Genomic DNA, 14,695 nt, shown 5'->3' on the forward strand with positions numbered 1-14,695 from the left:
CTATCTGCCCCACCATGGTCACAGGGTGTGAGGATCACAATAGTCCATGATTTAAAAGCTACAAATCACTGGGGCACCTAGGTAGCTCCGTTGGTTAAGCGTCCAACTTCTGCTCAGGTCATGGTCTCATGGTTTGTGGGCTTGAGTCCCCCATCAGGGTCTCTGCTGTCAGCACAGGGCCCGCTTCCGATCCTCTGACCCACTCTCTCTCTGTCCCTCCCCTACTGGTTTCTCTCTCTCTCTCTCTCTCTCTCTCTCTCTCAAAATAAATTAATAAACTTTAAAAAAGTTTATAAATCACTGTTCAAATGTCAGGTTTTTTTACTATTGCGCTAATTGCCCCACTACGCTTGTAAGCCTCTGAGGGAAAGAACGGTCTTAAAGTACCACTGTACCCCTTTCACAGTCTTGTTCATATAAAGCATATACTGATTATACAAAGCTTATAATGATTCTTGGTGGAAAGTGAGATGAACAAATGAAAATATTGCTGTCAGAATTATAATCTGATAATAGAAATAATCAGACTAGACATTATTTACCCATCTGGTAAAATCTTTAAAGGAAATGACCTGGGTAGATGTTTTTGTTCTTATTGTGTTATTGATTAAACTAGACTGTGTCTAAAGAGCATAAGATTTTTCCTAAAATCATGCCAAAATGACACTCATTGAGTTCTTGTATTTTAACCTAAAAAAATTCTGATTTAATTAATTATAGTATGAAATAAAGTTATCATAAAATTGTTCATCACTATTAATAATCAGGGTTCCAAATAAATGAAGAAAAAGGAGCAATATCAAAATATGTGACTTTTTTCTCCAGTATGGCCCAGGGAAGATGAGACTTTGATTCTGGATGATCAGCCCTGATAGGTGTAGGTGATAGTTCCTAAACAGAGATAGTTAATCCAACAGGTCCTAAATAACCAATAAGGAACTCCCCTACCTATGATTTGATCCTGTTCATGAGGAAATTATAAAATTTTTTCAAAATATTAATAATTTATAAATGATTGTCCTTAAATATCGTATTTCCAAACAGGATAACTTTTTGAAGAGGTGAAATGAGTGTATCTTAGAACAGTGTGCAAGTTGCTTTATGATCTACTATTTTTAACTGCCAGTAAAAATATAAAATTATTGTTTTCTATAGATAATTCACATTGTCAGCTATTTATCCATGTTGGAAGAATTTGGATGTCGGAAGATGATGTTATTCACCGTTTAATGCTCTCTGGGACTCTAAAACACCAAGGATGAGAACTATCCCAATTATCTTCTTTTCAACCAAAAAGATTTTGATTACAAATGCATATGAATCTGTGTGAATGGCTGACCAAATCACAGAGGAAATGGAGGTATTTTATGTAGGGAATTTCAAGGTTGGCCAAGGAAAAGGTTATACAAATGTATTGCTTGTTTCTACCTATGAGAATGTGAAGATTTGGGATCTGTTTTGTTCACTGCTGTATATTCAGAACTTAGACAGTGCTGGCATATAGTAATTACTTAATAAATTTGTGTGAAATGAATAAATGAACCCTGCAATATCATTTTTAAACAATGACTGCAACAAGGTTAATTTTGTTGTTATAGGTAAGCTCAAATAGCGTGAGGTGTTTCAAATATTTCCCATAGTGAAATATTAAGTGCCAAAGAGGAGAGTATAAAAAAGGCTTAAGAATGTAGGTTCTTAGGAGAACTCCATACCATTTAGCTGCTCTATATCAGTCTCATGTTATTCCTCTGTTTAATTTGGACAAGGGAAGTTAATGTCTTCTACTGAATCCTACAGTAATCATAAGAATCTATGTGTATGATTATTATACAAATAAAAATTATTGTACCTGTATGTCAAGTCATTGTTTCAGCTGTTTCCCTTTGATCCTGTCAAACATGCTGTCCTAGAATAATTTTAACACTATAATTTAAATTTCTTCGTGTACCAATGTTCAGGTACATGTAGAATGGATCAATTGACTAAGTCTGGAAAAGACTACAGTCTATGGCTGGTATGTCAGCTTGGGTCACTTCAGGCCTATTCAGAAAACACAAATCACATCTGATTTTTTTTAGTGTTTATTTTTGAGAGAGAGAGAGAGAGAGAGAATGAGCAGGAGGGAGGGGCAGAGAGAGAGAGGGAGATAGAAGATATGAAGCAGGCTCTTCACTGACAGCAGAGAGCTCAGTGCAAGGCTCAAACTCACGGATCATGACATATGACCTGAGCTGAAGTCAGACACCTAATTGACTGAGCCACCAATATGGCCCATATATGGTACTTTAAAATTTTTCTTTTATGTTTATTTATTTTTGAGAGAGACAGAGTGTGAGCAGGGAAGGGGAAAGAGGGAGAGAGATACAGAATCTGAAGCAGGCTCCAGGCTCTGAGCTGCCAGCACAGAGCCTGACACGGGGCTCAAACCCAGGAACCACGAGATCATGACCTGAGCCAAAGGTGGATGCCTAACCAACTGAGCCACCCAGGTGTTTCCCACCCGCCCCCCCCCCACAATCTGGTATTTTTAAACCCAGAAGATTTAATACAGGGAAGTAGATATATAAGTGTGTCCTGAAAAAGACTGTAGGAGAAAGAGATGGATGTGAAGGTAGCCCAGAGATTATTAACCACAAGAATAAATCACTTCCCCTAGGTACAAAAGGGAAAGGTGATGTTACCAGAACCTAGGAACTCAGAAGAGGGATGACCACATGTCTGAGGGATGACCTCAGATGCTCACGTCTCTGAGGGGAGTTGCCAAACAGCTGCCACTTGGTCTTCACCTGCTGAGATGACACAGACCTTCATTCCTGAGGGGTCTCAGTCCACAATAGTACTGCCTTTATTATTATTATTATTATTATTATTATTATGCTGTAATTCCTTTTAAGCTCTATTATTTGGCATGGAAACACAAAAATCACCCCATACATAGTTCTAGACATGGTCCTCCTTGCCCCCCACCCCCCCCGCCCATTGTGTGAAGGCGACAAAATGTCCTTAGTAATTGGCTTAGTCTCTCCAGCCAGTAGAGAAATTTCTTTTCCTGAATGGCTCACAGAGATATTTTACTGAATCTGAGCAACATAATAGTAATATTTAAAAATGTAAATCCCTTCCCTATACAGCCTCAGGATGGGGCTTGCCATTAGAAAAACCAAGAGATTACAGGATTGGGACTTCCAACCCTTCCCACAAGCCTCTGGGGAAAGGAGAGTTTGCTGGAAGTGAGCTCCACAAACACTCTCAAAGAACCAGTTTAGAAGACTTTCCAGGTTTGTGAAAGTTTCCATGGTCCTCAGTGGTAGCACATCCCACCTCCATGGGGTACTGCCCTCAGGACACGACTGGACCTCAACATATGTTCCTCTAAATCTGACTGCTAATTACTGTGTCCTATATCCTATAAAGGATAGACCTAGGTAAAAAAAAAAAGTAAATCCCTAAAAATTATTATTGATAGTATTTTGTAAGGTTATAAATAACTAAACAAAAAAACTGTCTGGGAATAGATATATGCAATAAAAATGTATTAAGAAATAAAAGGCAGAGAATTCTGGAAAGATGGTGGAGTAGGGGTATCCTCATCTCACCTCGTCCCTCAGACACACCTAGATAATAGCCACATCAAAGCAACCAACCCAGAAAATTACTTGAAGACTGGCAAAACAGACTTTCCACAGTTCATCTTAGAGATGAGGATACATTAAGAAGGGTAGAAGGGTGGAGATGCGGACAGGAACCAAACTCCCAGCAAGACTAACCACAAACAGGAAGGGCACCACAAACACAGAGAAGAGAGAAGAACAGACATCAGGGACCCCAGACATGGAAGTTGCACTAGATAGATGAGTTCCCATAATATTTGGCTTTGAAAACTAGTAAAGTTTAACTTCCCAGAGTTTTTACAGTTAGTGGGGCTTAAAAAGGGGTACTTTAAAAATCAGCAGGCCTAGTTACGGGAAACCTGGAAGGTAATAGGAAACTGAGTCCCCACCCTTAAAGACCCAGCATAACAAACCACCACACCAAGATACAGCATAGAAGCAGTAGCTTGAAAACAGGTGGGCAATATGTGAGGGAAATTTATTTACTAATCTCAGAACATGCTGGAGGGGCAGAGACCTTTAAAGGAGACTTCTTCAAAAACAAAAGACCTGATAGGCATCATTTATTTCCCCTTTCCCCAGTCTAGAGACACATACACTTGCAGGAACCAGTGCAAACACCCTTAACCTACCTTGGTAATACTCTGTGCCCTGCCCTTCTGTTCTGTAAATCTACCCAAACCAAAGCATGCCACTTGGCAAGCATCCTTCCAAAGTGGTTTCTACTGTGACACATCCTGCAAGCAGATCCAGGAGGGACAAGCAACAGTCTAAAGTGACTTCTTCCCTGGGGAAAGGGGAAGAAAACAACACACACCAGTTTGCCTGCAGCCGCAGCAGATGGAATGGGGTAAACACATGATCTGACTGTCAGCCCTGCCCACCAACAAAATCTTTTCAAGGGTCAGCACTGGAAGAGGGCCCTCCAGTTTGTGTTGACTGTTAGCCCCAGCAGAAGGATTGGGGGCAGACATTTGATCTGACTGCAGACCCTGCTCGCCAACTAAAGCCTCTTAAGGGACAACACAGGAAGAGAACTACACAGTTCAGTTTGCCTGCCACCTGGCACATGCACTGAGGACAGGCATCTGGTATGACTGCTGACACTGCCCAACTATAAGCCCACAGAGGTCCCAAACTGGCCCCTTAATGGCACAGGAACAAAACCCTGCCCACAAGAGACAAAGTTGGCCATTGCAGCTGACTGGACTGAAGGCAACCCTGACTCAGCCACAATAGTAAGGTGAAAACAACCTACATAGGGGACACCCCTGAAGTGCCTGGTTCTGGTAAACAGGGAACATTGTGCTACAGACCACCACATGATCTATTCTTCAGAAGGCCACTATTTTCAAGATCAGTAGACATAGCTGACTTTTCTAATACTCAGAAACAAACACAGAGAGTTAGATGAAATGAGGAGAAAAAGGAATGGGTCCCAAATGAAAGAAGAGGACAAAACCACAGCAAAGAGCTAAATGAAACGGATATAAGCAATATGCTTGGTAACAAATTCAAAGTAATAGTCATAAAGGTACTCACTGGACATGAGAAAAGAGTGGAGGCTCTCAGTGAGACCATCAACAAAAAGATATAAAATATAAAAAAATGATCTATCAGAGATAAAGGACTCAATAACTGAAGTTAAAATTTCACTGGAGGAAACCAAGAGCAGATTAAAGAGGCAAAAAAATGGATCAGTGAGCTGAAAGAATAATGGAAAGCAACCAACCTGAAGAGCAAAAAGAAAAAAGAATAATAGAATAATGAGAACAGGTTAAGGGATCTCTGAAGTATCATCAAGCATAATAATATTTACATTACAGGGATCCCAGAAGGAAAAGGGGAGAATAAAATTTATTTGAAAAGTAATAACTGAAAACCTCCCTAATCTGGGGAAGAAAACAAACATCCAGATCCAGGAGGCACAGAGAGGCCCCAACAAAATCAACCAGAATATGCCAAGATACATAATAATAAATATGGCAAAAAGTAGTGATAGAGAGAATTTTAAAAGCAGCAAGAGAAAACAGTTGAATACAAGGGAAACCTCATAAAGCTATAAGCTGATTTCTCAGCAGAAACCTTGCAGGCCAGAAGGAAATGGCATGATACATTTGAAGTGCCAAAAGGAAAAAAAAACATGCAACCAAAAATACTCTACCCAGTAAGGCTATCATTCAGAATAGAAGAAGAGATAGTTTCCAAGCAAATCAATGTTAAAGGCATTCCTCTCCACCAAATCAGTGTTAAAAGAAATGTTAAAGGGAATTCTTTGAATGATAAGGAAAGGCCATTTTCAACACTAAGAAAATTATGAAAGGAAAAATTTCACAGGTAAAACCAAACATAATGAAAGTATTAGACTGATCACTTATAAAACCAGGATGGAACAAAAATAAACTCAAAGTGGATGTAAGACCTAAATGTAAGACAAGAAACCATCAAAATCCTAGAGGACAAAACAGGCAACAACATCTTTGACCTCGGATACAGCAACTTCTTACTAGATATGTCTCTGGAGGCAAGGGAAACAAAAACAAAGTGAACTATTGGGACCTCATCAAGAATCTACACAGTGAAGGAAACAATGAACAAAACTAAAAGACAACAGACAGAATGGGCAAAGATACTTGCAAATGACATATCAGATAAAGGGTTAGTATCCAAAATCTATAAAGAACGTACCAAACTCGGGGCACTCGGGTGGCTTAGTTGTTTAAGCGTCTGACTTCAGCTCAGATCATGAGCTCATGGTTCATGAGCTCAAGCTGCACATTGGGCTCTGTGCTGACAGCTCAGACCTGGAGCCTGCTTTGGATTCTGTGTTTCCCTCGCTCTCGCTCTCTCTCTCTCTCTCTCTCTCTGCCCCTCTTCCACTCATGCTCTCTCAGTCTCTCAAAAATAGATGAATATATATATATATATATATATATATATATATATATATATCTAGAGAGAGAGAGAGAGAGGAACTTATCAAACTCAACACCCCAAAAAAATTAATCCAGTGAAGAACTGGGCAGAAGAGATGAATAGACAACTTTCCAAAGAAGACATCTAGATGACTAACAGACACATGAAAAGATGCTCAATGTCACTCATCATCAAGGAAATAAAAATCAAAACCACGATGAGATACCATCTCACACCTGGCAGAATGACTACAATTGACAACTCAGGAAACAACAGATGTTGGTTAGGATGCAGAGATAGGGGAACCCTTGTGCACTGCTGGTGGGAATGCAAACTTGTGCAACCAGTTTGGAAAACAGTATGGAAGTTCCTCAAAAGTTTAAAAACAGAGCTACCCTACAACCCCACAATTGCATTACTAGGTATTTATCCTAAAGATACAATAATGCTGATTCAAAGGGGTACATGCATCCCAATGTTTATAGGAGGACTATCAACAAAAGCCAAATTATGGAAGAAACCCAAATGTCCACCAAATGACGTATGCATAAAGGAGAGGACACACACACACACACACACACACACACACACATTGAAATTTTACTCACGATCAAAAAAGGATGAAATCTTGCCATTTGCAACAACGTGGATGGAAGTAGATATTTGGTTGGTTTGCAAATATCATATTACACTAAGTGAAATAAGTCAGTCAGAGAAATATATGATTCCACTCACATGTGGAATTTAAGAAACAAAACAGATAAGCATAGGGGATGGGAAGGAAAAAACATGATAAAAACACAGAGGAAGGTAAACCTTAAGAGACTCTTAAGTACAGAAAATGAACTGAGGTTTTCTACAAGGGTGTTGGGTGGGGTGATGGACTAAATGGATGATGGGCATTAAGGAGGGCACTTGTTGGGATGAGCACTGAGTATTGTATGTAAGTGATGAATCATTAAATTCTATTCCTGAAACCATTATTACACTATATGTTAACTAACTTGGATTTAAATAATTAAAAATAAATAAATTAAATTAAATTAAATTAAATTAAATTAAATTAAACATAAGAATGATCTCCCATCAAAAGCCTAAATTTACAACCTAAGGAACTTAGAAAAAGAACACGCTAAAACCCAAAACTAGCAGAAGAAAGAAAATATAAAGATTAGAGAAAAATGAAATGGAGAATAGAAAAACAGTAGAGGAAATCATAAACCCAAAAATTAGCTTTTCAAAACCATCAACAAAATTGACAAAAAATTATCTGGATAGACTAAAGATAAAAAAGACTTAAATTACTAAAATCAGAAATTAAAGTGGGGACATTATTACCAATTCTATAGTTAAAAAAGGATAATAAAAGCATTATGAATGGTTATGTGCACAAATTCCTAGAAATGCACAACCTACCAAAACTAAATCATGAAGAAACAAACAATACAAATAGACCTATAACTAGTAAGGACATTAAATCAGTAATGAAAAATTTCCAACAAAGAAAATCCCTGGACCTACGGGCTTCACTGGTGAATTTTAACAAACATTTAAAGGGAACTAGTACCAATCCTTCTCAGACTTTTCCAAATATTGAAGAGGAAAGGAAATTCCTAACTCATTCTGTGAGGATACCAAAACAACCAAAGACACTACAAGAAAAAAAAAGAAAACTTCATACCAATATCCCTTATGAACAATGATCTAAAAATCCTCAACAAAACAGTAGCAAACAGAGTTCTGCAGCATATTAAAAGGTTTAGACACCATGACCAAGTGGAATTTACTCTTAAAATTCCAGGATCATTCCACACAGAAAAATTGATCTCCCTCTCTCCCACACTCCCAGGCCCTGATAAACCATCCTCTACTCTCTGTTACTATGACTGGGACTTTCCTATAATACACATAGAAGTGAGATCATTCACTATTTGTCTCTGCGTCTGGCTAATTTCACTGAGATCCCTTAGCTTCACTATTATTGTGTAAATGGAAGAATTGGCTTCTTTCTTGTGACTGAATCATATTCCATTAAATGCATTATATATGTGGGGCGCCTGGGTGGCTCAGTCGGTTAAGCGGCCGACTTCGGCTCAGGTCATGATCTCGCGGTCCGTGAGTTCGAGCCCGTGTCGGGCTCTGTGCTGACAGCTCAGAGCCTGGAGCCTGTTTTGGATTCTTTGTCTCCCTCTCTCTGACCCTCCCCCGTTCATGCTTTGTCTCTCTCTATCTCAAAAATAAATAAAACGTTAAAAAAATTTTTTTAAATAAATAAATAAATGCATTATATATGTGTGTGTATGTATATGTATGTATACATATATAAAATATATATAATAGTCTCATAAAATGAGACTGAAGATATCTTTTCAATACCCTGTTTCATTTCCTTTGGATATATACCCAGAAGTTAATGAAATTGCTGGATCATATGGTAGTTCCATTTTTAATTGCTTGTGGAATCTCCATACTGTTTTCTATAGTGGCTGCACCAATTTACATTCTCACCAACAGTCCATACAAGTTTCCATTTCTCTACACCTACACCCTTGCCAACTTTATTACCGCACGTCTTCTTGATAATAGCCATTCCAACAGGTGTGGAGTGATATCTTATTGTGGTTTTCATTTGCATTTCCCTGGTGATTGATGACATTGATCATCTTTTCCTGTACCTGTTGCCATTTGGGCGTCTTCTTGGAAAATGTCTATTTAGTTCTGCTGCCTATTTTTTCATTCAATTTGTTTGTATGTGTGTTTGTTTCATGAGTTCTTTAAATATTTTGGTTATAAACCCCTTATCAAATATATGGTTTGCAAATATCTTCTCCCTTTCCATAGGTTATTGTTTCACTTTGTTGATTATTTCTTTTACTCAGTTGTACCACAGTCTTTGCAGCACTCAACAGGATGTTCTAATTGGTGCCTGGAGCCCGTATGCCAACAAAGTGTTTAGAAGAGGTCAGCTCAGAGCTTGGACCCTGGAGACACATTCTCTAGGAAACTCTCTTGCCCATACTTCCTTCTAGAAAAGAACTCTGGGAAAGATTACTCTTGAGAACCACTGTCTCCTCAGGGCACAGCCATAGGAGTGTGTAATGAGTCTCAACAATTACTCTGACTATGGCCAGGATGAAGACCTGAGGGAGTCATGTTTCAAGAGATGTTATAACCTGGTAAAGAATTCCTAATTTTCTCTATTCTATGACCACCTTGCTTCCTGAGGAGGAAGCTAGAGTTCCCGTCTTCATGGCCCATCTAGAACAGTCATCCTTTCTGCTCTATCATTAGGAAACTCGAGGCTCTTTTGTCCAAACCATCCAAGTCCTAGCTCCTTCACCTCAAGTGCAGAGGACCAGAGACCCACTCTTCAGGCCTACTACTGACCCTTTCTGCAGCATGCCTGCCTCCCCAGGGAGGAATGTTCACAAGTGCTTCAGCAGCTGGCTGTGAACTTCCTACTCGTGGAAGAGGAGTGAAGGCCACGGGACCAAAACCCCTTTGACAGCATCTGAGCTGACGCCTCAATAGGAGGTGTGAATGTTGTGCAAAAGGGTCTTTATGACAGTGACAAATCAAGGATAGAGAGCCAGCAACTGACCTACTTGCATTATCTCCTTTGAGCCTCGCAAAACCTCCAAAGGTAGGTAGAATTATTTTTGTCACTTTATCAAATGAAAAATGATGAATTGAATACTTAAGTTGACATAGAGTTGTAGTAGCAAAATTAGGACTCAAACCTTGGCTGCAGATCCCAAGTTCTCAAGATCAGCATCAACTATGGCTAACTGTTACTATTACTATGACTTTCCTAAAATACACGTAGAAGTGAGATTATTCACTGTTTGTCTCTGTGTCTGGCTTATTTCATGTAATGAGAAGAGAGAGAGAATATATCTTCTTTATCCCTTCATCTCTTGGTGGACACTTATGTTGTTTCCATAGCTCAGTACAGTGAATAATGCTGCCACAAAAATGAGACTGAAGAAATCTTTTCAATACTCCATTTCATTTCCTTTGGCTATATACCCAGAAGTGAGAAAAATAATAATAAAGGAAGGGAAGTGAAAAGCTTTGTGATTATGGATATTAGAGAGTTTTTCAAAGAGATATACCTTGTAAAAGGACATGGTGAAATTCTTCTCCGAAAATGTGCTTGGGGAGGAAATTCACTAGGCTTGTTTTTGCTAGGACAAAAACCCAGTGATCCTGGTGACTTACAATAATCCAATGTCAGCATAGACACCTGTTACTTCCTGGGTTCTAGGATCTCTATTAGTTTGGTCATTGGAACAATTTCTAATTTCATGGCTGGCCCTTGTAATGACACATCTTTTGTACTGGAGTATTTTATCAAGATTTCTAAGTGCTTTCCATTCCTTGTAGTGTGAAATTTTAAAAATGTGCTATTTTTGTCTTTTCTATTACATTATAAAGTTCCTGAGAGCACAGATTTTGTCTTACATGTCGAATAAGTGGACTAAAAAATTGTATTTTTCACATATTTGTGCTTTTTTCCATTAGCCTAGCAAAATATCCAGCACATACAGTGTAAAGGCATTTGTGAATTTATTGAATCCTAGGTGTTTGAGTGATGGTTCTGAGATGGGGGAGGATGGCCACTTTTGATTCACAGATTGTTCACTTCTTAGACATGAGTGTCAAGAGTTAATTGTTGATCAGTTTCACTAATCAACAAGGATATTTCCCCAAAATGTTGGCTATCTCTGGATTTAGTAAACACATCGTAGAGATTGATAGTCACTTGAATCAAAACTGATGGATAAGGAAGATCATTACATAAACTCCATTAATAATTCTGGATTCTTCTCCCCTTTCTTAACAAAGGAACCATGAAAGAAGACAACCAATCTTCTACCCTGGAATTCATCCTCCTGGGAGTTACTGGTCAGCAGGTACAGGAAGACTTCTTCTTCATCTTCTTCCTGTTCATTTACCCCATCACATTGACTGGAAACCTGCTCATCATCTTGGCTATTCGCTCTGACATTCGCCTTCACAACCCCATGTATTTTTTCCTTGCCAACCTCTCCTTTGTTGACATCTTATTCTCCTCTGTAACCATCCCCAAGATGCTAGCCAACCATGTCTTGCACAGCAAATCCATCTCCTTTGGGGGGTGTCTAACACAAATGTATTTTATGATCGCCTTGGGTAACACAGATAGCTATATCCTGGCTGCGATGGCATATGATCGTGCCATGGCCATCAGCCGCCCACTTCATTACACAACAATTATGAGCCCACAGACTTGTGTCCTTCTAGTTGTTGGATCTTGGGTGGTTGGAAACGCCAATGCTCTCCCCCATACTCTGCTCACAGCTAGTCTGTCCTTCTGTGGCAACAAGGAGGTAGCCAACTTCTACTGTGACATTACCCCTTTGCTTAAGCTGTCCTGTTCTGACATCCACTTCAATGTGAAGATGATGTACCTAGGGGTGGGTATTTTCTCTGTGCCATTACTATGCATCATCATCTCCTATGTCCGGGTCTTTTCCACAGTTTTATGGGTTCCTTCCACTAAGGGCATGCTCAAAGCCTTCTCCACCTGTGGCTCCCACCTCACTGTTGTTTCTCTGTATTATGGGACAGTCATGGGCATGTATTTCCGCCCTCTGACTAGTTACAGCCTAAAGGATGCAATCATGACTGTTATGTACGTGGCAGTGACTCCAATGCTAAATCCTTTCATTTATAGTCTGAGAAACAGAGACATGAAGGCTGCCCTGAGGATACTATTCAGCAAGAGAATTTCCTCATAACCAATGTGAGGTCATATTGAGGAATGCAGTCATCAATTAGGATGCACTTGGAAGTCCATCCCTTAATGTTCATCCCCTCCAAGAAGCAACCTTTGGTCTTTCCAGCTACAAAATCCCCTTCTCTGAAATCTAGTAAGTTTATGACACACCTTATTGAAATCATCACTTTGTACCCATTATTGTCCTTTTGCCAGCACAGAAATTTTGGGTTCACGTCCTAGATAAGCTACTGATAATCAGAGTAAAGTTGAAAATATCTGACGCTCTGTTTCTATATCAACATATTAGGAATAATAACATCTGCTCCACCATGGTCACAGAGCATGAGGATTGCAAAAGTCCATGACCTGAAGGCTAAACATCACTATTCAAATGTCAGTTTTTCTTGGATATATGTTAATCACCCCTACAATGCTTACAAGCCTCTAAAGGCAAGAACTATCTTAAAACATCACTGTACCTCTCTCCCAGTCTTGTTCATGTAAAGTGTATCCAATGATTCTTGGTGGAAAATCAGATGAGCAAATGAAAATATCAGTCTCTGCACTGTAATCTGGTAATGTCAGACATAATTTGGACTAGACATTATTTACCCATCCAGTAAAATCTTTAAAGGCAATGACACAGCAGGTATTTTTGTTCTTGTTGTATTATTGATTAAACTAGACTGTTTCTAAAGAGCAGATGATGCCCCTTAAAATCGTACCAAAATCATACTCATTGATAGTTATTGCATTTTAAAGTAATAAATATTCTAACTTAATTAATTACATCATGAAATAAAGTTACTGTGACAACATATTGGAGTGCCAAATAAATGAAGAAAAAAGAGCAGTATTGAAACTGATGTGACCTTGTTTCTCCAGTATGGTCCAGGGAAGATAAGACTGATTCTGGTTGCTCAGCCCTGATATGTAGGTGATATTTCCTAAACAGAGATAGTTAATCCAACAGGTCCTAAATAACCAATGAGGAACTCCTCTACCTATGATTTGATCCTGTTCATGAGGAAATTATAAAATTTTTTCAAAATATTAATAATTTATAAATGATTGTCCTTAAATATCATATTTCCAAACAGGATAACATTTTGAAGAGGTGAAATGAGTGTATCTTAGAACAGTGTGCAAGTTGCTTTATGAGCTACTATTTTTAACTGCCAGTAAAAATATAAAGTTATTGTTTTCTATAGATAATTCACATTGCCAGCTATTTGTCCATGTTGGAAGAATTTGGATGTCAAAAGATGATGTTATTCACCTTTTAATGCTCTCTGGGTCTCTAAAACACCAAGGATGAGAACTATCCCAATTATCTTCTTTTCAACCAAAAAGATTTTGATTACAAATGCATATGAATCTGTGTGAATGGCTGACCAAATCACAGAGGAAATGGAGGTATTTTATGTAGGGAATTTCAAGGTTGGCCAAGGAAAAGGTTATACAAATGTATTGCTTGTTTCTACCCATGAGAATGTGAAGATTTGGGATCTGTTTTGTTCACTGTTGTATATTCAGAACTTAGACAGTGCTGGCATATAGTAATTACTTAATAAATTTGTGTGAGATGAATAAATGAAACCTGCAATCTTATTTTTAAACAATGAATGCAACAAGGTTAATTTTGTTGTTATGGGTAAGTTCAGATAGCATATGTTTCTAATATTTCCCCTAGTGAAATATTAAGTGCCAAAGAGGAGAGTATAAAAGAAGGCCTGAGAGGGGCGCCTGGGTGGCTCAGTCGGCTGAGCGTCCGGCTTCAGCTCAGGTCATGATCTCATGGTCTGTGAGTTCGAGCCCTGTGTCGGGCTCTGTGCTGACAGCTCAGAGCCAGGAGCCTGCTTCGGATTCTGTGTCTCCCTCTTGCTGACCCTCCCCCACTCATGCTCTGTCTCTGTCTCAGAAATAAATAAACATTAAAAAAAATTTTTTTAATAAAAAAATAAAAAATAAAAGAAGGCCTGAGAATGTAAAGCTCTTAGGAGAACTCCATACCATTTAACTGCTCTGTATCTGTCTCATGTTATTCCTCTGTTTAACTTGGACAAGGGAACTTAGGCTCCTCTACTGTATCCTACAGTAATCATAAAAATCCATGTGTATGATTATAATACAAATAAAAATCACTGATTATAATATAAATAAAAATCACTGCACTGGTATGTCAAGTCATTGTCTCACTCATTTCCCTTTGATTTGGTCCTGGAATAATTTTAACACAATAATTTAAATTTCTTCACATACCAATGTCCAGGGATTGACTAAGTCTGGAAAAGACTACAGTCTATGACTGGTATTTCAGTTTGGGTCACATCTAGTATTTTTAAACCCAGAAGATTTAATACAGGGAAGTAGATATATAAGTGTGTCCTGAAAAAGACTGTAG

General features: G+C 38.6%; 1 protein-coding gene across 1 annotated transcript; it reads left to right on the top strand.

The window, feature by feature from the left end:
• The first annotated feature begins 11,380 nt into the window (after window positions 1-11,380).
• On the top strand, window positions 11,381-12,310 carry LOC123604656 (olfactory receptor 1A1). Its single transcript, XM_045490988.1, has one exon. The coding sequence runs from the start codon at window positions 11,381-11,383 to the stop codon at window positions 12,308-12,310; it is 930 nt and encodes a 309-aa protein (XP_045346944.1).
• Window positions 12,311-14,695: the final 2,385 nt, after the last annotated feature.

This window comes from Leopardus geoffroyi, chromosome E1 (assembly GCF_018350155.1).
Source record: "Leopardus geoffroyi isolate Oge1 chromosome E1, O.geoffroyi_Oge1_pat1.0, whole genome shotgun sequence".
Taxonomy (NCBI): domain Eukaryota; kingdom Metazoa; phylum Chordata; class Mammalia; order Carnivora; family Felidae; genus Leopardus; species Leopardus geoffroyi.